The sequence below is a fragment of the Chlamydotis macqueenii genome, chromosome 25, assembly GCF_036417535.1.
Source record: "Chlamydotis macqueenii isolate bChlMac1 chromosome 25, bChlMac1.mat, whole genome shotgun sequence".
In the NCBI taxonomy this organism is placed as follows: domain Eukaryota; kingdom Metazoa; phylum Chordata; class Aves; order Otidiformes; family Otididae; genus Chlamydotis; species Chlamydotis macqueenii.
The window spans coordinates 4,631,556-4,654,853 of NC_141580.1; the positions used below are offsets into that span (position 1 = coordinate 4,631,556).

At 51.4% G+C, this 23,298-nt stretch overlaps 2 protein-coding genes across 3 annotated transcripts; both read right to left on the reverse strand.

Annotated features, from left to right (window-relative positions):
- Nucleotides 1–4,952: 4,952 nt before the first annotated feature.
- On the reverse strand, nt 4,953–11,458 carry CNP (2',3'-cyclic nucleotide 3' phosphodiesterase). Of its 2 annotated transcripts, none has more exons than XM_086766521.1 (4): nt 11,326–11,458; nt 8,596–9,265; nt 7,922–8,064; nt 4,953–7,353 (listed from the first exon to the last, which is right to left on the reverse strand). In XM_086766521.1, exons 1-4 carry the CDS (start codon nt 11,326–11,328, stop codon nt 6,901–6,903), a joined length of 1,269 nt encoding a protein of 422 aa, XP_086622647.1. In that variant the 5' UTR covers nt 11,329–11,458; the 3' UTR covers nt 4,953–6,900. The 2 variants fall into 2 exon arrangements, with proteins under 2 accessions (XP_086622647.1, XP_086622646.1); XM_086766520.1 differs by lacking the exon at nt 11,326–11,458 and adding an exon at nt 9,343–9,487.
- A 192-nt stretch (nt 11,459–11,650) lies between these two features.
- On the reverse strand, nt 11,651–21,993 carry ODAD4 (outer dynein arm docking complex subunit 4). The gene is made up of 12 exons (XM_086766417.1): nt 21,864–21,993; nt 21,291–21,422; nt 20,826–20,979; nt 18,879–18,940; nt 17,857–18,013; nt 16,686–16,910; nt 15,472–15,679; nt 13,895–13,981; nt 13,470–13,666; nt 13,192–13,292; nt 12,624–12,702; nt 11,651–11,853 (listed from the first exon to the last, which is right to left on the reverse strand). The coding sequence occupies exons 1-12, from the start codon at nt 21,978–21,980 to the stop codon at nt 11,651–11,653; spliced, it is 1,722 nt and encodes a 573-aa protein (XP_086622543.1). The 5' UTR covers nt 21,981–21,993.
- Between the last annotated feature and the right edge of the window lie 1,305 nt (nt 21,994–23,298).

Below are 23,298 nucleotides of genomic sequence, written 5' to 3' on the forward strand. Positions count from 1 at the left end.
CCTCCCATGGTTCTACCAGAAAGGTACACTTGGGCATTAACTTAAATGATAATGTGTGAGCTTAACGGTTTTGTACCAGAGAAATGCTGCTTTGGATTTAAAAGAGCAGCTTGTGTGAGAATTCCCTGTGATGCAGCTAGAACTAAGGGCTTTGTGCTTCCACTCCAAGAATTGTCCTGTTGAAGGGAATGTTGACATTGCTCTGGGCTCAATTTCTTTACCGTATGCTTTTTTAATTAATCCACTTGAACACTTAATATTTGTGCTAAAACTTGATTTTGTTGAGCTTGATGTTTGATTTTTACTGATCCATAACATGGATGAGCTCTTTCTAGCTCTGAAGAAACGCTAAGTAATATTCAGGTGAATAATTGGAAATGGTTACTGTGTGCGTGCGGCGGTGTGCTCTCTTGATGTTTACAGGAACTGTACAAATCTGTTCAACCAGTCAAATAGTTCTCAAGTAACGTACTAGTCCAAAGAAGCAAGAAAATGCAAAGTAAAACTCTGAACTGACAGTTGGTCGCTTGCTTCTCTTGCACAATGTCAGGACAAGTGCTGGAGGGATGAGCCGAAAGCCTGGAGCTGCGTGCAGCTGCGCTGTCTGGAATTGGAAATGGATTTGGCTCGGTGGCGCTGCCGGTTAATGTGAATGCTGTGTTATCTCTCATCATAAACGTAGTGTCACAGCAAGACCTCAGCTGGGAGAGGACTCTGCTTCCAGAATTCTTCCCTTTTTCCCTAGAGAGTGAAGAATGGTTTTGACTAGGTGCTTTGTTCAAGCTCAGTACTGGCCATGCAATGGTTCTGGCGCGCGGTGCGGGCTGACAGAGCTTTGGGCAGGCTGGCTCGGAAGTGGGGTCTGAGAGAAAGCGTGGTGGCGCTGGGCGACACCGGCGAGGAGGGGCAGAGTCTTGGCAGCGTGGCTGTGTCTGGAGTGTTTGAACTGACCTGCGGTAGCGTGGTGACCTTTGGAGGGCTGATTTTTTTTTTTTTTTTTTTTTTTTTTTTTGCTTGGCTGAGAGAAACGGGTGTTCGTGCAGATACATGCAAGCCTCCTTGCTAGAGAAACCTGGCGCTAACTCTTCTGTAATACCTGATTTAACTTCTTAGTGCAGGAACAAAAATTGCAATGAAATCATTGCATGAAACGATCACTTCGAATGCGAACATCTTTGTCTTCCTTCCTTTTGAGGGCTGTACTTGTCCTGTTGTGGGACAGAGTTGCTAGACTGCAAGTGAACTTCATTTCCAGCCGTTGCAATAGTGTCATGGTGCTGCCGGGGACTACAGTCCCGCGGTCGTGTTCTGTCAGCATTTTTGACAATCCGCTTTCATAGAGGGAAGACTTAAGGGCTTAAATTCTAGTACTGCAGAATAAAGGAAGTGTTTTATAACTCGAAAGTCAGCTGTTAAAATTAGCTGATATTAAGTAATATTTCCAAAAATAGACTCTACAACCTTTGTGCTGACTTCCTTTGCACCAGTGTAATGTGATGGACTTCTCCGGATTGCGCTGAAAGCAAAACAAGCTCCTAGCATCCTTCAGACTCTGAAACCTGGGGAATTGAAATTCCGGTCTATGCATATTGATCCTTCTCCAGTTCTCATGGCACGCGTAAATCGGAGTTTACAGGGCTTGTTTTAGCGTGGCATTCTGGATTCGTAACGTCTTGTCCTGTATGTATTGCTGTTACTGTACAGTTTGGACTTTTCTCAGTCGTTTATCACCATGCAGAGACGTGTCCTGCATGTATTTGTCAGTGGTTTTTATTATTTCCCCCTCCCTCCGGTTAAGTACGACAGGCTTCCTCCTCTCCAAGCTTTGAATGAGACTGTTCCTTGGAGGACAGAAGTGGAATGGCTTTTCTTCGGAGAGGAAATGTATACAGCAGATATTTATAAAACTGTACATGAATGCATGATTTAATGTCATTAAATATTAATATGGTGAGTGCCAAGACTTTTCTAAGGAGTGTTATCATGTGATTCACCGTGAAGGCAAGCGCGTGTTCCCCTCTGCACGGCACGCTGGGGTGTGAGCGGTGCTCAGTGACTCCCGTTACCTCAGGGCAGCGGCGCCTGGAGATGGAGGTGCGGTGGCCTGGTAACCTCCATCGCGTCCTGGCGCGGCTTGGAGACACGGGACTCTGTTTCTTTCAGAAAGATGTGGTTAGATGTGTGCTGCTCGAAACGCTGCTGGTCATACCTGGTAGTTACGGACCGTGCTTGTGGGTTGTACTTCGTACGTAGCACAGGGAACCCGAGTGCCGTTTTCTAGCTGCTACCGCTCTGCAGACCTCCCTGGCTTCCTTCGGCTTGGCGGAAGCTGCCAGATGTAGGAATTTGCCACAGAGATAATGAAGAGTATCTTAAGGTGATCGTATGCCTGTGCTTTTTCTGGAATGATTCAGAGCTGAGGAAGGCGGTAGGAGGCGGTCGCTGTAGGTGATGCCCGTGAAGCACAAGCACAGCGGGACGCGCGTGCGCCGAGCCTCGCTTAGAAGGTGCTGTTCCTACGTGTGACTGTAGGTCACCACGCGAACGTGGCACATGGAAGGGACCGATGGTAAAGCCCTTCCTTTTAGTGAGAAGAGTTCTTTCTGGAAGTCGGTTTTTGTAGTTACTGAAAGGTTTATTTTTTGGCATGACAGCAAGAGCCTGAGATGTAGGTAAACGTGCACCCAGGCTGTTCCCGTGTGCCCTGCGCTGCCCGGTGCGCAGCCTGAGCCACAGGGGCCGAGCAACTTCTGCTGCTTGGTGCATTTGTCCCACAGCCTGCCAGCCCCCGCGCGGCGTTTCCGAAGGGAACGGTTGGTGCTGTGAGAGCTCCCGCACCCGGGAAGGACGCGGAGATGGCAGAGCTGACGCAGCTGAAAGCCGGAGCGGGTGGGTGGGAAAGGGAGGGATCTCTTGGCGGGCGCGATGGGAGTGGTTGAACAGCTCAATAACTGGCAGAGTGGCCGGCGCCTTCCTCCCTGGATGTTGTCGAGTACGGGGAAATGGTGTGAAGCGTGGCCCCGTTGGCTGACTCCAGAGCATTTGCAAGGACGCGTAAGGAATTGCTGGACTGTTGCGCTTGCCCTCTGATGGTTCTTTTGCCGAATCACGATACTCGTGGTGTCTGAGCTGCTGTAGGGGTCGTTTCAAATAGCGAAATACAGTTGCATTCAAATGAAAATGGAAGCAACTTCATGCTTTAAAATGGAAAACACGCATCAGTAATGTTAGTGTGTGGGAGATACTTGTGTGTCCAGTGGCCTGACCTCTAGACCACAAAGCCTGGGCTTGTTTGTTTTTTCTTCTGTGGATTTACTTGACAAATCTGATGCTGTGTCAGCTCCACCTTTTGTGGGGGAGTACTGGGGGAGTCCTTTTCAGATACGCTGAACCTGGACTCGAAATCGGCTGTAAAGACCATTGAGACGCTTCTGGCTGCCCACTCTGACAGGCTCTTTTTTTTTTGGCTACACCTGCTGCATAGGAAAGGACACGGTTTTGCTTGTGAGCTTGGAATTGTCGCTGTAAAGCTGGATCCTTAGTGCTAAAGGCTTCAGACTGTTTTGTAAATACATTAGTGCACGGGGGAAGGGGGAGAAAGAAAAACAAAATGTTTTGAGCCAACAGTATTATCCATGGAATACTGCGAGTCCTTCAGCTTTCTGTATCCGACAGGGATACAGAGTGAAAGCCGCTGTGCTGTTATTTCGTTTCCGATACGGAAACTGGCTCAGCCCTCGTGCCCGGCTGCAAGCTGGAGGCTGCGCTTGGCCAAATCGCTCTTCAACCAATCGAACAACCAAAGCGTTTGGTTTTGCTTTTCTTTCAAAATGATTTCCTCAGTTTTGGGAGTAACTAAAGATATTCACTTATCTTCAAGTGGATGGCTTTCATCCCCTTTCAATTTGTGCCTTGTACCCTCCCCTCCCCGTCTTAGGGAGAAAGAGCAGCTCGTGCGCTGCTCCAGCCGGGGTTTCTCAGGCAGCGCTGAGGCCGGCCTCGGGCTGTTGCGGCGGTGCTGTGGCTGAGGCTGACAGGCGGCAGGCTGGACCGCGGCAGCTCTGTGCCCCCCGTTCTGGAGGGCGCTGGCACGCGGCAGCGCTGTGTTCTGGAGGTGTCCCTCTTGTCCCCGCTTACCAGGGCAGCGGGACCTGTGCTTGGCTTTGAAAGATGCTGCGCAGCGCTTTGCCCTTCCTCCACGTAGCCTGGCTTTCCCCGCTCTGAGAGAGTCGGGGACGGGATTGTCCCTTCATGCGTAGCGCTAGGCGAGTTTTCACTCGAGTGTAGATCCAGCCTCTGAAGGAAACGCTCTGTGCGCGGGGTGCCAAGACGAGGCATCGTCCGCACGCAGTGTTCCTGAGCTTCGGGGTGGCACAGGCAGTCAGCTGTCGGGAGCGCTGGGCGTGCAGCTTGGCTGCAGCTCCGGTGTAGCCTGTCTCGCCTCGCTGACCCCGTCTCCCTCCCCGCTCTCACTCAGTAGCTCGTGCTTCAGAAGAGAAAAACTGCGTGAGGCAGCGTCGGAGGGGTTGAGTGTGAACCAGCAACCCGAGCGCCCTCATTGCATGCGTATCTGCTTTGTTGTAACGACCTTAAGGAGTAGTCAAAACCAAACCAGATGCTGATGTGAAGCCAGCTTGGAGAGGACGCCAGCCCCTGTGCTGCAGTATTTATCTGAACCGAAATTCTGAATGTTTACCTCAGTGTAAATACTTCACCTTTCCGGCGGGAGGAAAGGGGTATTGCATGGAGCAATCGCTGGCCCCGTCGCTTTGCCAAACACGTCATCCTCTCTAAGACAGGCTTCACGTCCGCGTGGACGCTGTCCCTCTTCGGCCCCTTACCTTTCTAGGATGTGAATGGTAAAAATGTGAATATTTGTTGTTTACTTCATTAGGCATAACTCATAATGATGTGTTTATATGAAGAATATCACAGACTGAAGCGAAACCATATGCAATTGGTTTACTTTATTATAAACTGTATATGATGTACAAACTAATAAAAACTTAAATGACCACAGTCTCACTGTTGTTCTTGAGCAGACAAACGAAGTATTCCAGCTGTGCAGCTGGGTGCTGGATGTGATCTGGAGTGTCGGGTTGTTCCCAGGGCACTGGAGGGGGAGGGAGCTCTCCTGGGTGGGCGCTGGTAAACACGTTTTTAAAGTTCTGATGGAATAAACCGGGGTGAGGTTGCTGTTAGGAGAGGCCCAGGCTGAACACCGGGCTCTGGCCCCTCTGCCGGTGCAGAAGCTTGCAAGGGTTTCTCTGTGGAAGGTAAGGGAGGGTACGGGTGCTCTGGGGGGGGGGGTGTATATCTAGAATTTTTTTTTGTTATAGTGAGAATTTGATGTCATCTGTCCTTGAAACAGCAGGAGGCGTTTTGCTGTATCAGTAAACCTGCAGAGCATTTACCAGGTGAGCCCCAGAGCCCTCCTTGCTTTTGCTTTAAACACTCAGAGGAGAAACGCTTCCTGCACAGGCAGCACCGGGCTCCCCGAGCGAGGCTTTCCGTGCGCACCCGGCTCCAGGTAAGGTGTGCCCGCACGACAGCTCCTTTACGGATACACACATCGAACACAGTATTTACATCTGTTAATAGGGGATTAATTGCACTACGCAGTTCTCCAAACGCTGAGCCATAGCGTGAGCTGAAGCTGTCCTGACCGGAATCGTTAGCTGAGCGTTGTGTTACCGTCAAGTAGTGACTGTGTACCCGCTGACCCACGGGCAGCCAGTCTGGCTACGAGCAAAACCTAAGTATCAATAAAACAGACTTAATAACTGAAGTACTCGATCATTAACCTTTTTTCCAGCCAATGGTTTAGGTTTGAGCAGACTTAAGTTACGCAGTTACGATACCTCCGCTTACTTCCTAAATTACGATGTTACTGCCGTCCTAACGTTTAACATTCAAGTGCATTAGAGAAAAGTAGTAAAATCTTGCATGAAGTACAGGTCTATACTTCAGACATGATTTTAGTTTTGATAAAATCAGATGGAAAAGACATTAGTTCATCTCTTCCACTCCCTGCCAAGGCAGGATTGTTCCCTACAGGGTAAGGCCACTGGGCAGCCCGTGGTCCAACCCACTCTGACGCGTGAAGCAAAATGCCTGGAGCCGTGCTGCAGGAACTGGATGCCTCTCCTGGTATTTAACTGGTTTCCTGTAAGGTCTGTGGTAGCTCTTTAAGAAATCATCTGGCAACTGCCAGCTCCTTCAGTCTGCTCGCCAGCATGTCTTCCCCGCGATGAAGGAAGCCCTCGTGTGCGGACGTGAATGGGAGCAGAGCCCGGCCCCAGGCTGTGCGACACCCTGCTGCCCTCCGCACGTCCTCTTCCTGCAGGCTAAACTGTGAGTAACTGCCGCGCGGGACAGAAGTGACCCACGGCTGGGTCTTGCTGGTTTTTAGCCAGGAATTCGGCTACGGGAAGGACGGATGTCCCGTATGGGTAGGGGGAGAGACATCCCATAGTTCGCTTCGCCTGGCTTCAGACCAGTTACGTCCAGGCTTTGGTCTGCCACTGCTCATAGTGCTGACACGTCGCGATCTAACGATTGTGATTCATAGGGAAGCTATAAAAGACCATAGCTGATCTTCCTCTGAGGAAGAAAACAAGCAGAACAGCACAGCTAGCTCTCTCCAAAATTAAAAATACACTCGGCATTGTTACTGCAATTATTGACAGCAGTTATGTGACAACTTTTTCTCTGTCAGTCAAGACCTGCTTGTTTTCTTCCTCGTTCTGAGGCTGATGAACTCTCTCCCCAGAGAGGCTTCACACTGGGGTTGGCAAAAGGGCTTGCTTTAGTAAAGGTAGAATTATTTCTCTTTACACTTTTTAAGGTTACAGGAGTTACTTGCCTTTTAAAAACAAACACACTACCCTGGCCGTGCTCCTAGATGATGGTGCAGGAGCTAAAAGCAGAGCCCCGTTTGTTGGTGCTCTGCGTTGGCACAAGTTTTCCTTTTCCGTAGTAACCTGAGAATATTGCCTTCACGTTGATCTTTTTGGAAAGGGTGAGCATCCACATACCGTTATCAAAATACAGCAGTTTCCCTCCTCCAATTTCCCCCATTTCCTCCCCTTTGTTCCCCGCCTTTTCCAGTTTCACAAACTCCAGCAGATCCAGCCCAGTCTGGACTGCTTCGACGCCGTTGGCGCAGCCGAGGGTGATGTGAGCCCGGCTGCCTTTCGGGAGGTTGTCGGTGGGCAGGATCTTATCGGCATCTCCGGGCCACAGCAGCAGCTGCTGTTCGCTCAGCTCCACGCGAGCGCCCACAGTTTTTGTTGTGATGAAGAGAGCGGAAATGGACAAGGTGAAGCCTTTGCCATAGGAAGCCTTCACAGCCTGGGAGAAGAGGGAGACAAGCCCAGAGCACAGCTTTAACCGCCTGCGGAGAGGTGGGATTCACAGCGGTGGGGCTGGTGTTGCTGTCCACCAGCTCGGGGTCTCAGCCGATCACAGCAGCGCTCGCTTTGACACGCTTAAGGCACTGCGTGCGACTAGAAGATCATGGCCTGAAGTTCTTGCTCCGTGAACTTGGAGCTGGTTACATCTTTTTCCTTCACAAATGCCAATATTTCACTTGAGCTTATCTATTTTGAAATAGTTCAGCTGGTCATGTAAATACCTTAATTCATATAATTCATTAATACCTTAATTCATCGCCGTTCAAATCGAGCTCATCTCCATTTTGGAGATGATGCTGGAAGGCGGGGGCGAAGCGGGGCAGGAGCATTTCGTTTGGGAGCTAACAGGGAATAGCCACCCTCTCTCCCACAGTCGGGACCTTTCTGCTGCACAGGCCACACGTTCCTACGCTGTCCCCACAGTGACCCTCTGGCCCCAGCCCACCCCTGCGGGGAAGGGGGAGGGAGACTGGGGTGGCGGGGAGGAGTCAGAGCCCGGTACTCACTTCTTGCTGTGCATATTCCTCGGCTCCAGCTGCTTTTCCGAAGTCGGTGTACTTTGTGGTGCAGTGTAAGACGCCGGGCGGCCTCTTCACAAAGTAGCTGGTGAGATCAGTTTTTATTTTGGGATCATCGATAGCAGCAGCAACTGCAAATACAGGGAAGCAAAATTCTGTCAAACAATGATCCCCCTGATGTCAGCCTGGCAGCCTGAGTCCCCTCTCAGCTTTTTTCACCAACCTGTCCTTTACATTTCATCTTTCTTGCTGCTGAAAAGGACTACAGGGATCAGTAAAGCTCCTTGCACCTAGGCTAACCGCGGATGCAGCGAGAAAACAGAAGCTCAAGGCTTGTCTGAACCTTGACGTACGCATCCTGTCAGGGACGCAAGCGTTCAGTCTTTCCCTTTCCTCCTTGACTCACCACAGCTGCCATCCCAGCCCAGCTCCCTGCAGTGTCTCAGCTAAACAGACTTCTTAATGACACAGATTTTCCTCATTTTTACTTACAAACAGCAACTTTGTCAGCTACAGGAAACAGATTAGTAGCTTTAAACAAGTTTTCTTGTTGCTAACTTTAACTAGAAATTAACTTTAGAAGCTGACCAAGCTTGTTCCGTTTGCCATGCGTTAACATCCCACACACAGAGTACGAGCTTGGTAAGATATTCCATACATACAGTATTTACTCTCCTTTTTGAAGGCTTTGAGACTTCCAAGCTCATCCAAGAAGGCCTGGCCAGCCTTCCTCAGGATCTCTGAACTTCTTTTGCTCAAAAACCACCCAAAATACATGGGTAGGAATTCCTTCTCCAAGCTCGGCTTCATCTTCTTCAGCTCTTCCACTGACAGTTTCCATTGATTCTTTTCCTTCAGCTGCAAGCAATCCATGCGCCACTGGGTTTTGGGCTCGGCAAAGACGACTTTGTACCGGTATTTGTCAGCGATATCGAAGAGCTGGTCCAGTCGTTCCCTCTCGTGGTGAGTGTCGTCCAAAACGATAACGCTGATATCTCGTTTGCAATAGTCAACTAGATCCTCATCCACCTTTGAATATTCTTCAGGAATGGTGCTTCTTATCAAAGGGGTAATTTTATAGCTATCAACGGAGATGACCTTGCAGGCATCTTTATACCGATCTTGGATAGCGTGGGCAAGAGTGGACTTCCCACTGCCCGGCAGGCCTCTTAAAATAAAAAAGGTTTTCGATTCTTTGACTGTGGAGATGGTATCTTCATCGTCGAGGAAAGGGAACTGCAGGCTTTCGGGTCTGTCTTTCGCTGACTGAGTAGACATTTTCCTAAATATTTTAGGCAGGAATGTGTGACTCTTCTTTGAGAAGCCTCTGTTCTGAAATGCAAGAAGAAAATATTTTGCAGGCTAGCGACTCCCAGGAGGCCGTGGGTTCCCCCTGCGCCGGCACGCACCACTGAGCGCCTTTGCTGGGAGGAGGGCGCAGGGAAGGTCTCTGCCCCCACGTCCCCTACGCTCAGCTGCCCCGGCTGGTCCCTGTGCTGTCGCACCGGCACAGGCTGAACTGAGGAGCTTGAAGATGTGGCTCTGCTCCCGCTCCGGCCTTGCCTCGCTGCAGCCCTGCCTGACCAGGAAGGGGAAGTTTTACCCATCACGTGGCAGCAGCTGCGGTTTCGTAGGCACCACCAGCTCCAGAAAGCTACAGCCCGGGCAGGGTGCTTCAAGCATCAAATTTATTTCTGAACACTTAAACAAACACTTGTGGCTACGCGATAACAAGGGTGCGGTGTGCTGTGAGGAACTCTGCCTGAAAAGGGGAAACAAAAGTCCTGGGAGGTGGTGACAGCTGCTGCAATCTCATCCCTTCATCTGAATTAAAAAAAAAAGTCTGCAAGGGGATTTCAGTCTGTTCAGGGATCCTCTGTCCCCACAGGAAAGGCTCTGAGTGAAGCCTGCGAGGAGACAGGCTCTTGCGTTAAGAGCTGCCGTTTCTTCACGTTGTACTGAAGATCAGCACCCCACATGCCTCAGGAAGGAGTTTAAGCTCCTCCTGTGATGAGCTGCAATTGAAACTCCCCTCTCAGCAGCTGCGGAGCCAAACACGAAAGTGAAACCAGCCCTTCCGCGCACCCAGCAACGTGCTGGCATTGGCAGCAGCGAGCTGGGAAAAGCACTGCTGGGGAGCTGCCCTCCCTCCTGCCAGCAGCTCCGGTAACTGGAATCCCAGATTAATTCCCAGCAGGGCCTGGGGAAACACGAGACTGGAAGGAAACGAGGGATTTCTCCAACAGCATGAGTTTTCAGCAGAACCAACGGGGCAGCGCTGTTTTCTTGGGTCACTATGTGACCTCTCCACCTTCCTTCCCTAGCTTCCTCCCAGTCCGTGACCAGTGCCCACTCTCCAGCCCAGCGCTGTGCCAGCAGCCCCGGGAGCGACGCTGAAGGAGTCAGTTTTGCCTTTGACGCAAAAATCGAGGGGCTTTGCAAACTACATACGTTCTCTTGCCTGTGGCATAAAAACACAGCTTTCCTGTTTGCAGGGTGAAGACATCGTTTAAAACCCAACAGTTTGGTTGATTAACTTTTCTATGTCTCGTTCCAGAGGTGGAGGTGGCGTTTGGTTCCAATGTGCCCTGGGACCAGGACTGAGCCCCTACTTGCTCCATGGATGTGCTGAGCCAGGGCCGCCTGCCCTGGGCTCTCCTCCGGCACGGTGACCCCCAGCGCGCCGCGACGGCCGTGCCCGCTCCCCAGACCCATGCGGGGTTCCTCCAAGAAGAGCTGGGACCCCTGCACCGGCTCCCCCATGGATTTGGGGCTCCCGAGTCATCGTAGGAGAGGAAGCGACCACCGTGAGCGGTGTAAGTGTCCCGTGTGCCACGGGAGGTTCGGGCGGGACGCGGCGCTGGGCCTGGTGGGGTCGGGCCCCGGGTGAGGGGCTGGGGCTGGGCCAGCCCCGCTGTTTTGCCGCGGGCAGCTGCTGGCGCTGGCAGTAACTGAGGCCGCTTTTCAAAGGCGCAAACAAAAGAACAATCATGGAGAACACCCTCCGGCCCCATTGTTCAGCGGCCAGCTCCGAGGACAACGGTGGCGTTCACGGGACGGGCCCGCGTGGACAATGGCCCCTCAGAGACCCGCGCCGGCGGCCCCCCCGGGCGGACAATCCCCCTATTGAGCCCGCGCCCCGGCCCCGCCGTCCCCACGAAGCTCCCGCTCGTCCCCGGGCTCCCCGCGGGACAGGGACTCGCGTGGAAGCAGCGATGCCCCCGGGGATCGGGGGGTGCCTGTGGGATGGGGCGGCCCGCGACCCCCCGGGACGGAGCCGCTGCAGCCCCGGCTGCCTGCCCGCCCGCCCGCCCGCCCCCCCCCCCCCCCCCCCGCTCCTCCCCCTCCGGGAACCGAATCCCGCGCCGGGAGGGCCCCGGCCCCGCGCTTACCATGGTGAGGGCAGCGGCCGCCGGTGCGGAGCGGGGCGGCGGGACAGCGGCTCTGGGGCGGGCGCGACCGCGGCCCCTTTCATAGCGCCGGGACCCCCCCCCCTCCTCCTCCTCCTCCTTCTCCTCACCCGGCCCCGCCCGTGGCCGTGCGGGCGGGGGGGGGAGGGGCGGGGCGAGCCGGGAACCGGAGCCTGGGGGCCGCCGCCGCGCGTGTGCGCGCCCCCAGCCCCACGCGTGGGCGCGGGGTGGGACAGGTCTCGCGTGTAACAGCGCTTTATTATCTCGGGGCAGGGCTGCCGGCCGCCGCCTCCCGCTCCTTCCTCTCTCATCCCGTCTCCCCCCCGTTGCTCCCCTTCCCCCCCTTTTCTGCTGCGTTCCCCCCCTCTCCGTTCTTGCCCTGCTCTTCCTCAGCGTTCCCGGCCGCTGCTCGCTGCTCCTCATCCTCCCGGCTCCCCGCGCCCCGTTGGCTTTGCTCGCTGTCCTTCTCCACGCTGCCGTCCTTTGCGTTTTCACCGCCGCGATCGTAATCTGCGGAGGAAAACGCGCCCTTAGCCCAGGTTCCAGCACCCAGGAGCGAAGGACCAAGAGAAGGGCTCGGTTTGTGCGAGGCGCTGAGCTGCGGGGCGGCACTGCGGGGCCGTGCGGGGCTCGGCGGCCGAGCCGCGGGGCCGGGGGACGCTTGGGGAGCGCTGCCACCTCCCGCCCGACACCGGCACGGCCAGGGAGCAGCACGCAGGGTTCGGTACTTCCACAGAGGTTTCCATTCCAGGCTTGTGAGGAAACCAAGGCTTTCATACTGCGCGGGGTGTGTGATGCTGATGATGGTTTTGAAGGCCTCAGCGCTACGGATCTCATTTACAGTCGCGTTTTGATACTATTTTACTTCTGCCTGCGCCCACCGTTCTGCGTTCTGGGCCCTAGAGCTGCTTTCAGTGTCATTAAAAGCCTTTTTTTTTTTTTTTTTTTTTTTTTTAATGGATGGCACTGAAGAGTGAAGCCAGGCTGCTCCACCGTTATCAGGGCCCTGTTGATATCGTTTACTTTGGTTTATACCGGCTCAGGATGAAGCCTTCACTGCCAAAACACTGAAGCCACACATTACAACTGTGCTGTGGCTTCACATAGAAATTAATTCCCACTACCGTGTACTAGCACAGAGGGTGCAATGTGGGCCAGGAATTTGGATGCTCGCTACCTGGGAATGGGGTGCTTTGTTCCCATGCCTTGGTCTGCACTCTAGAGCAGGAAAGTGGGGAATTTTTATATTTCTGGGGTGCAGAGGTCCCAATGACAACTACCTTTAAGAGAGTAAACTGTCGTTTCTTCTCTTCTTGCCTTCTGCTCTTCAATGAAGCTTTTGCTGACATCATCTAAGGACTGGAAGCAATACAACTCATTAATAAAAGCTCCAGAAATGCAGTTACATACCTAAGTTTTCCCTGTTTTCTTTTGATCTCTGCTCTCATTACCTGCTCCTTTCCTGCCTGTTCTCTGTAACAAGATGCGTTTCCCCCTGCAGTGATGACTACCTGTTAGCATCTCTTAGCCACATCTCATTCCCTGAAGATTCTCTCTCTCTCATAATCGTTTTTCTTCTGGCAGGAGAACAGGCTCTGCCTCGCTCTGGACGCCCAGGAGGGATCACCACAGGTAGGTGTCTGTGCTGCGACCGGGGCCTGGCAAGCCGAGCGCGGTCAGTGAAGGAGCTTTCATAACTTTCAATGTGTAACCTGTTTCAGAGGCCACGTTTTCTCCCTCCTGACACACTAGTGATGTTTTCCCAGCGCGCAGGACGCTAGACAATAGTTACAGCTAACTTACTGATGCTGCCCCAAGCTCCTCTCTTCTTTGCAACCACCCACGTACCATAATGATGGCCTTTTGAGCAGCTCTGTCATGAATAAGCCTTGCTTTCTCAAGTGCTTTCTCAAAGCTCAGGATTGCAGACCAGTAAGCCTTTAATTTTACTGTAACAGACAAATTAAAACATCTGGTTTAACCCAAGATCAAGAGAACAACAACAGTTAATCGAGCAAGTCTCAGAGAGTTACTTTGGCTGTTAAATCATGGAGATGTTTTCCCTGAGATGCCGAACAGACAGGCTGCCTCCATCCTTACAGCAAAATTTGTGCCAACACCTTTACCTTGTGCTTGTGCCACGAGTACAGTAGCATCAAGCTGCCACTCAACATCTCCCGCTTCCTCTGCTGCCTGCAGGGACTTCTGTCCGTAATTTCGGGCTGCTTCAGCTTTATTCAACTCGAAGTAACATCGGCCGATTTCATGGAACAGCCAGCTCCTCTCCAGGCTGGATTTTGCCATTGGAATCTTCTCCTCCCAACTTCAAGCAGAGAGTAAGAAAGGCAAGAGTCAAATTTACCCAATCTCACTAGGTGCAGTTATCGTTTCAGCCACTCATCCTATAAACAAAGGGTTCTAGGTATTGTTGGTATGAAAAATTTCACAGCACCCCCTCCTTGCCAGCAGTACGAATAAGCAAACTGAAAATACACAATCTATTTAATTAAAAACACGGCCTTATGCTTTTTCTGTTACTAATTTTACATACGCGTCAATAGCTTGCTGGAATTTGCCGATTCTGGCGTAAACTCTGCCGATGTTATTGAGGGCTCTGGATACGGCATCCGGCAGCTCGCTGCGTTGGAAACAAAAACAAATCGTAGTAGCTGACATCGTCTTGTTCCTGATACAGTCTGCACCTTCTTCAGCCTTACATGTTTTCTGTGGTGCTCAACAAGACATCAGGCCAAGTGTTGAGAATTAGAGGTAAAGGACCAATGTCAGTCAGAAAATTATAAAATCAAGGTTGATTTTTAATCTTATCTACAGCTGTTGCAACTAACACCTCTTAAGGCACAGTGGAAAATTGTTTAGTATTGTCTTTGATTTTTCTGTGTGTGTGCAAAGGCTGGCAGTCCTTGTGAAAGTCTGTCCACTTTTCTTCGCCTCAATTGCCTTTTGTTGCCTCGTGGGTCCCACGGAATTCCCTTACCAGCTCCTGGCTCCCCAACACTAACAGATTATTTCTGTCCAAGAGGAAACTGAAGACCCAAAGCCGTGTCTGCAGTGTTTCTCACAGACTGCTAACGCCCTGCTCCCAGTGCTCTGAATGTGCCTGCGCCCCATGCCGGAGGCAGCTCCTTCTATAAAAATGTAGCCCGTGGACTTTTAAGTTTTTTCCTTAATTATTCCTCGTTCTCATCCTCGGCAGTGGCCTGCTTTGACTACCCTTACCTTACAAATGGAAAAGCTGAAGAAAGGAGAGAGTAAATACACATCGCTGGGGGCGATGTGTCACCAGCTGTCGCCCTGCTGAACAGCAGCCACCAGAGGGCGAGGTCCCCGCAGCCATCGCTGCGTTCCTGCCCGTTAAACGCAACTTTAGATGGGTTTTTAAAAGGACTAAAATGATGCATCTCATTCCTGCCTCTCTGCTGCAAACGCTGAACTTTCTTTGGCGTAACTGGGGAGCGGAGACCATCAGGCGAGAGGCAGAGATTTCCTAAACCATTATTCATTTTTGAAACAATGTCAGTTACATTTTAAAAGCCCTACGCTGTATTGGCAAAAATAAAACCAAAATTACTTCAATTCAAGCAACTATTCACTATTTTCTCCTGTGCTTTGCAAAATTCATACCAAACCTTAAGACTGCATTTGACTCCATTCCGTTTTAGCTGAAAGAGCTGCAGAGTGTGTTCTGTGTGGGCAGGTAACTGTACCTCCTAGATAAATATTTAAAGCCTGCTATTGTGGTTTGAATGTTAATGATTTTAAGAGAAAATGTAGCAGAAAACTTGTGCAATTTAGAGCCTGACCTTCCTGAGAAGGAAGTGCGTACTAGGGGCTAAAGGGCTGAGGTTTGTGTTCTCTTTTCTTGCTTTGCTTCAGCAGAGATTTTGACGTACCATGTGGTCTTTAAAAATCTGCTTCCGTCTCCTTATTTTGAACTAGAGGAGATAAGAAGTCTCTAGAGACCATGACGCTTGGGCAGAGTCTGACTGCGTTGCCCTGTTAAATCTCCAGGTGAGCACTACAGCATGACCTGATGCTAAAACACCTTGGCAGAGGTATTTTCCTCTGTACTTCGGATCTTTTCACCATCCATGTGAACTCAGCACTTACTTCTGCCTGGCATATTCCAGATCCATTTGGTGGCTTTGCAGAGCCGCCTCCATCTGGCCCATCTCTAACTGCGCGTTGCCAATGCAGCTGTGGAGGTGTCCAATCAGTTCATTCTTGTTGGGAACTTCATCATCTGACCACTTTTGTATGGTTTTTAGCAGACGCTCAGCTTTCTTCCAGCTTTCTTCAGGGGAGTCGCCGCTCAGCACTAGAAACAAAGAGGGAAGTTTAATGCTAGGATGTGGACACAGTAATACTGAGGAAGTAGGACTAAATGCAGTTGTGTAAGCCTCAGAGAAATCTTGGGAAAGGTTAGAGCTCCTAACTCTTCATGCATCTCCTACACTCCTCCCTCCAGTCTCCAAGAAATCTGCCTCTGGGAGGTGGTACTTCTGACCTTCCCCTGGACATCACTTCCATCGTAGCAAGTAAGGGGAGATGACTTGATAACACTTCACACTTGCTGAAGAAAAATAAAGGAGAATTATGCTGCTTGTCTGAAGGTTTTGAAAGCTCACAGTTACTGCAGCAGGGCAGCCTGGTCTCGGAGTTGAAGTTCCAGCTACAGTACTTAGGTTTTTATCTCCTAAATGAGCCCCTTGCACCTTCCTGGTGAGCTCTGTTCGTTGCGCCCAGCTGGGCTGCAGTGCTGCAGGAGTCAGACGGCAGAGTATTTCTGACACTGCCTTCACAGGACTGTTGTAGCTTACAGGAACTGAATGACAGTAACGACTAAATTGTTTCCCCTGGGACGTAAAATATGTAGCACAAGAAGAGAGAAAGAGACTAGAAGTGGCTGAATTACTCCTTCCTTCCAGACCACTGTGTTTCAGCTTCTTAATCTCTCTACAATGGTATTTTTGAACTATAGAAGTTATTAACTCAAGTGGCTTGCATTCTCTAAACAAATTCTCAGCCAGAGGCATTTGCTAAGCATGCAGCAGTGGCCTCCCTGGCTTTGATATCTAGATGGAGTCCCGAAAAACCATCAGCAAGGCCTCAAGTACAGAAAAAGCTAAGAAAAAAAAGTCTTGGATTCTGTATCTAAGAAGGCGTTGGGAAAGGTGAAGAATACAAAAGCAAATACTTCCCCAAACCTGCCCACTAGTGGTTGTTAATACTTGCACTGCTTCTGTTCTGGTCTGTAATTACTGCAGCAAATAATTACATGTGCCAATCATCATTTTCTCACTGCTTCCAGCCAGGATACCTACAGAGATCAATGTCCTCCATAGTCTTCTCAATGTATCTGGCAGCCTCAGCTGGTTTTCGTTTCTTGTCCCGGATCCACCTTTGCTGCCTGAGCTTGCGCTCTCTCACACGGGCGTAAATGGGCTTCTGCTGCTGCCAGAATTCGCTGCGGGTCTCCAGGTAGGAAATGCCATTCAAAACCAGGTCCGCTACTTTGATCCCCTGTCTTGTGCTGCTCTCCATCAAATCTGAAAAGAAGAAGATGGTAGAACCCAGGAGAGTATTAATGTACGTGAGGGGTTAAGCAGTGGGGGACTGCTTGTGAATGTTTTTCTGCTCTGACAAAGAGATAGTCCTAAAGATCAAAGTCCTCGGTGTTCCTCAGAACTGGTGCGATTAGGAGAGAAGTTATGGAAACCTCCCTTGCTGTGTGACCCGTTCAGTGTGTTTCAGTGAGCCACAGCTGGGGTTCCCGGCCCCTGTAGTTGCTGCCTTCTTTGCCCCCCAAGAAGGGGCCCAATTAATGGGGGCGGGTTGTGATGGGCAAGCACCCGTCCTCCTGGAGAGAACCGTTGTACGGGGTATTTGTACTGGAATGGCGCTTTGAAAAGTGTTGTAGATGAGATTCCAAGGTGGAAATGGAGAGAGGGCTTTTACATGCCTGGCAACCAGATCGCCCGCATGTATTATTAATGCTAGTAATACCGTAAAACCTGGGAGTAGACTAAATTGTTAATTACTTCTTCACTGGATAAAGAGTTCTCTAGAAAAATTACTAAAGAGGAATCACCCTTCTGCCTCGTTCTAAAATAAGAGACTTCTCCAAATCCTGCATCTTGATCTTAACAGCGTTTGTAACAAAACCACAAATGAGTTACAGTCTTCTGAGCCGTGCACTTAATACGTTAGTGGAATTTATCATTCTCATTAGCACGGATTGCTTTGAGTGCATTTATTGTTCGTTATAAAAGGCCTGCCATCTAATTAATGTGTCTGAGCAGATTTCCTTCCCCATGAATGTTGGGTCTGGCTCCACAAATACTTGTACTCTCCAGACACTTGGCTCTCTCACGACCACTGCAAGCGCTATGTGAGCTCTGATATAAATAAGGAAGAGCACTCATAACGATATAAAAGAAGAAAAAAAAGAACCTGCTGAGAAAGAACATTTAATTAAATACAATGGAGAAAGACCTTTATCCTTGAGCAACTTTTCTAGGTAGGCCTTGTCAGCATAAAGCTCTCCAAGAAGCTGTCGCTCTGTTTTTGAATTTTTCACAGGCTTTTGTTTCCTTGTCCATTTTTGATCCTTAGTTAGTCTGATTTGGAGTTTCTGATTTGCTTTTCTGCTCTACAGTGAGAAAAAAATATAAAGGAAGTTGGAGGAGATTAGTGGGGAACACTAGAATTAGCAGAATTCTGTTTACACTCTATATAAGCCAACTTATTTTTTAAATAAAAGCAAAAAGTCAGTGTCTCACCAATTGCTTTGGTCGTGAGCAACTGACATTTTGCTCCCAGTTGTGCTCCCTCACTTCCAAGAGCAGGAGAAGGCATTATAGTAAGAGCACAAAATAGTTCTGCCCCAGTGTCTCGTACTGGTCTGGAGGGCCAATTTCAGTGCTAATCTTTAGGTCCCTTCATACCAGTTATTTTTACCACTGACTGCCTGTCATTCCAGCTGAAAGAAGCAACGAGCACTGATTTCAAAGGGAAATGCGGTTTGGTGTCTCGGAGGAACACGGCACTGCTTCAGTGGACCACCCCAAAACGAATCAATGGAGAAAGTGTCCACTATCAAAAATGTGAGGTTTTAACGTCAGGTAAAACCAAAGTAAACATTGGCGATAAGTGTACTCCGGCTCTGACCTCAGTGCTGTTACTCATTAGCCTTTGGTGGGCGACCAGCACCACCCAACAGAAACAGGCTGACAGAGGAATTTCAAACTGGGCTTTGCTTCTCCTGGGTTGCTCTTCCCTGCCCTTCTGCCTTCCCCTTTCAATTTTGTGTAGCTTGAGGCAGAACTGCATTAAAAGCAGGTGCTTAAATACTCTCATAACAGATCAGCGTGCTGCTTACGCTCAGAAGGCAAGGCCAGCCACGTCCCCATCCGTGTTGCTGCAGAAACTATTAACCCTCCAATGCCTATTTCAGAAAGTATGAGCATTGTAATAACTCTACTTAGCTTCTAAAGCCAGAGCTCTGCAGTCTGTACCTCCGCCTGCCTGCTTATAAAGCACAGACCCTCTTTATTCTCCAGTTTAACTGAGGATGGACCTGCAAATACAGAGAAAATACTTGTTAGCGTTCAAGAATAGCAGCGCAGAGGCTTTAGAAATTAAAATGACCATAAACGTGCCAAGCCTATAATGTGCTGTTTGAAATAAAGCTTTCTGCTAATTATTTGATATGAAATATGTGAATGCTGGTGTGTTCTGTAAGCAGGGAATGCAGCTCACAGACGCAGCTCCTCTCAGGATTTTAATGTCTATTTTCACATGGCACCAGGGTGCAGGTTTCCTACGGAGACCCGCTACATCCTACATGGAAACAGAGAAGAAAAAGGCTGACAGGTTCTGCTTGCGGGATCACAGCTGAAGCGTAAAATGGAAGGAAAGCCCCTAAGCACGGGCATCACCAGCAATCCAGAGAACTATTTTAAAGTTTTTGTGCACTGACACTGGGGCAAAACTCCCATTTAATTCTCATTCTGACATCCAGTTCTGCTTTTCGCTCTGGCAGTGGAGGTAAGAGTGAAAAAGCAGCTCTGATTTGGCCTGGTCAGAAGGAAGCAAAGAGCTTTGCATGCTGTTGTAGAAGGATTTCCTTCAGCGATGCGCGTACACGTGTATCACGGAAGGCAGGTGTTTCTGAATCTGCCAAGTAAAGCAGTTTTGGGGGTGTGTTAATGGGTGTGCATTTCCCAGCTGTTTAAACATCCAGATCGAATGCTGACGTGTTTCCCTGCATCTTGCAGCTACCGCCTGATTAAAAAAAAAATGTCTTCTGGGTTTTTAATGTGTTCATTTTGCCTCCAGCCCAGGTGCCTGAAGGCATTTAAAGCTCTTAGCTCAGTATATCAGGCACAGCAAGCATTTCAACTGAGAGTCGCAAAGATATCTAGGCATTTGCATTCAGCTGAGAGAGCGGCAGTAATGAAGGAAAGCAAGCTAGAGCTGGAAACTTTGTGTTTTACATCAATAGCACATCTAAAAGAGCTTCAGGCTTTTACGCAGCTGGGAGATGGAGTTAATCTGCAGCGCTGGAGGTGGACTGGCATTTTGAAACTGATTTCAGGGAGAGCAAGGCACTCAAACACCTCTGCGCGTATGGGCGTGCGGCAGGGTGGGTCCTGGCTCCGGGAAGGGACAGGCTGTCGCGGATCCACCTGAGCTTGTCTCTAACCAGCTGGGCGGGTTTTACAGCAGCGCTGCCAGCTCTGGGCACGTGCGGCAGCCCCAGCTCAGGCGTGTCCGTGCGCTGAGAGTGGGCGCACGTCCTGTCCGTGCTTGTCGGCGTATGAGAGCATTGCTAAGAGAAAAACTAAGGGAAAAGGGACAAGTTCTCAGTTTGCTTTGAACATGGCTGGGTCCTTGGCCTTTCCTGGCTCCTGCAGGATTCCGTTCTGTGATCTAAACCAGAAATTGTGAAAGCAGTGCTCCATCGCAATCGTCAACAGTTTCACTGGGCTTATGCAATGTAAACTGGAGGAAAGTCAGGATCTCAGGAAGGCCAGTCTCAGGCAGCGAGGCAAATTCCATTACGAACTGTGACTATTGGGATAAAGATCTCAAAATGGGTTCTGCAATCAGTCGGGCTGTAGGATGATGAGCTGCTTTTTTCTGTGTTACCTAGAACATTTTCATAGTGACTTTGGAAATTTAAGTTAGTGTCATAATTTACTTATATACAGTGTCTAATAACCTCAGTTACATGACTAGACATTCATGTAAAAAAAGGGGATAGAAAAAAAAAGAACAGAGCTGTGCTCTTTTTGGTGCTTGCTGGTTTCATCTGAGAACAGCCACTGAGCACACGAAGCCAGAAGCAAAGAGACTCTGTTGTCACGTCCCTGTGTCACGTGCAGAGCTAATTTGCCATCAGCTGTCTGCCAACGAGCTTCTGGCTGTGCTTGTAGGGGCCATAAAATGAAAGACCTTACTTCCAACGCAGTTGACAATTGCCTCCTGGGATTTCTCGATCCCCAGCCTGAACTGCTGTAGTTCTGGACGTAGTCTGTAGCCGCGATGATAAAACACTAACGCAAATTCAAAATCACCCATGGCATATAATGTCTCTGCTTTTTGGTAAAGTCCCTAAAATGACATTGGGGGGGAAAAAAAAGAGAGAGAGAGAAAAAAAAAAGCTTCAGAGATCTCAATTAACTCCTCAGCTCCTCAGTAGGCAGAAGTAGGTGCCCTATGCTATTGCCATCTGCCTACAATAAAGTCCAGTCCTGGAACTCTGAGTTGTTGACTAAGCACCCCCACTTCTCTGGAAGCAATAGAAATGTCAAGGGTGTGTTTAGAGTTAGCTGTTTCTAAACAATTCTGTCTTCTAGACCCTTCAGAGTTTCACGGACCAGTCCTTGGCCACCCCTAGACTCTCACCACTTTGTGCTGTTTACCTTGGAGAACGTTTTGTCATTTTGGAGAGAAGCTTCAGCATCTTTCAGGGAATTTTCTGTGTCTCCAAGTTTCAGGTAACATTTTGAGCGGGCAACGAGACAGTACTTGTCTCCTTGTCTCAGCTTCAGCGCCTGGAAGGCAGCAGACACGGAAATGTCGTCAGCGCTGGGCTCAGCAGCACAAATACGCGTGTTCGGTGCTCCCTGCTGTGTCCCAGCACGGATCTTGGTGATGGATGAGGATAAAAACACAGCATTTTTACGGACAAACAAATATTCCCTTGGTGTTCAGACGTTCCCTCTGCTCAGCTTACCCCCTCTTTCTGTGCCGCAGGTGCTGCGCTCCTCTCTGAGCACTCCCCCACGCGAGACGGGAGCTGTGCCGCCTCCCTGCGCGCCGTGTCCCTTCGTGCCACCACCCCGGCGTGCCGCCACTTCCCCTGGCCCGTGAGTCAGTCCTCCACGGCCCCCGGCTTCCCTTCGTGCTGCCACCTCCGCCAGCCGCCCCCACGCGCGTCCCGTCGCCAGTGCCCCCTCCCGCCATCCCCACGCCCCCCGCCCCGGCCCCCTCACGTTGTTGAAGCAGGCCAGGGCCTTCTCGTACTCGGCCCGGCGGCACAGCAGCGTCCCCTCGGTCATGAAGCTGGGGAAGGTGCCGGCCGGCACGGTGTCCTCCTCCTCCTCCGCCATGGCCGCCGCCGCCGTCGCCTGGCAACCGCTGCCGGGCAACCGTTCGACTCCCGGCGCTAAGTCCCGCCCCCAGGAGGTGACGTCGCGGTGGCGCGCTCGGGGAGGTTTCCCGCGCCCCGGCAGCGGTTCCCGCGCTGCCGCCGCGCCCCCGAGCGCGGCCCCGGGAGCGGCTTCGGCAGGGCACGGCGGGCGGGGGCGGGGGGGCGCGTTCTGGGTGGATCGTGCGTGGGCCGGGTGCCCAAAATTAACACGCACACCCGCGTGTGCGTGGGACCCCCGCGTTTCCGCAGCGGGGCGTCGGGGAGGCCGTGCCGTGCCGTGCCGGTCACGGCGAGTCCGCACAAGCGCGGCGGGGGCGGGGGCGGGCAGCGCGGGGTGGGCTGGCCAGAGGCGCGGTGTAAGTAGGGCACGCGTGGGTGGGGGTGCGTGGGGAGGAAATGCACGTTTTCCACCCAAATGCGTGCCCGCTCCGCCTGAGGCCGGTCGGGGCTGCGCGCCGGGCGCTGGCCGTGCCTCACGCTCCGTCTCTCCACACCCGGCCTGGCAGACCCACGCGGGATCCGAGCCACGGAGGGGTTTTGTGGTCACGCCCGCGTTTTCAAAGCCCCACGCTGGAGCCGCGGCCCAGAGAGGAGGGGCGTGGGAGCGCGGGCGCTCGGTAAAAATCACTGTGCAAGAGCAAGGGCGTGGGTGCCCTGGTTCCTGCAGGACGTGAGGCCGAACGGGCTCCTCCGCACTGCCGGGTCCCGGGCCAGTGCCTAGCGCAGGGCTTTCGCCGGGGCAGCCTCTCGCTGGAATTCGTACGTCCCATACTTTTCGGTATTTGCTGGTAGCCCCTGGTACCGGTTTCATCACCGCAGTGTCCGATTCCGGACAAACGGATAAGAGATGCTGCAGGTTCTCTCCTCCTACCAACGCCTTTAGTCTTGACTTTATTTCGGCCTTGGGTAGGACCCTGCCAAAATTAATGTTTGAAGCAGTTTGTTTCTGCCAAGTGACTCAGAGGGGGTGTGGTGTGTCTGTCCTGCTCGGAGACTCCCACTCGCAGCCTGTAAGATTCCACTTCGCAGGGAAAATCAGCGCTGCTGCTGGATTCTGGATGCAGTGACGGTCCCGTCCTCGTGCCCTGGCTCCCGGGACGGGGCTGGAGTGGCTGCACAGCAGCGCAGCGTGGGAGGGAGGCGGGGTGTCTCACGCACGGGGGATGAGGCAAACACCAGTTGAGCTCTGGAGTGGGAGGCCAGCGTGACACACCCCGGTCCCCGGGGAGGCGGGCAGAGAATTTGAGACAGTTCCCGTGTTTGGTAACCGTTCCTCG

What these genes read in the sequence shown, in the direction of transcription:
- ODAD4 (XM_086766417.1), bottom strand. Translation starts at nt 21,980, where the DNA reads ATGGCGGAGGAGGAGGAGGACACCGTGCCGGCCGGCACCTTCCCCAGC. An exon ending in AAAGTTGCTCAAGGATAAAG is followed by an intron (nt 16,911 to 17,856) that starts GTCTTTCTCCAT and finishes TCTTCTTTTCAG; the next exon opens with ATTTGATGGAGAGCAGCACA. An exon ending in TATGGAGGACATTGATCTCT is followed by an intron (nt 15,680 to 16,685) that starts GTAGGTATCCTG and finishes CTTTGTTTCTAG; the next exon opens with TGCTGAGCGGCGACTCCCCT.
- CNP (XM_086766521.1), bottom strand. An exon ending in CAAAAAGGAGAGTAAATACT is followed by an intron (nt 8,065 to 8,595) that starts GTATGTATGGAA and finishes CTGTATTTGCAG; the next exon opens with TTGCTGCTGCTATCGATGAT. An exon ending in AGGAATATGCACAGCAAGAA is followed by an intron (nt 7,354 to 7,921) that starts GTGAGTACCGGG and finishes CTCTTCTCCCAG; the next exon opens with GCTGTGAAGGCTTCCTATGG.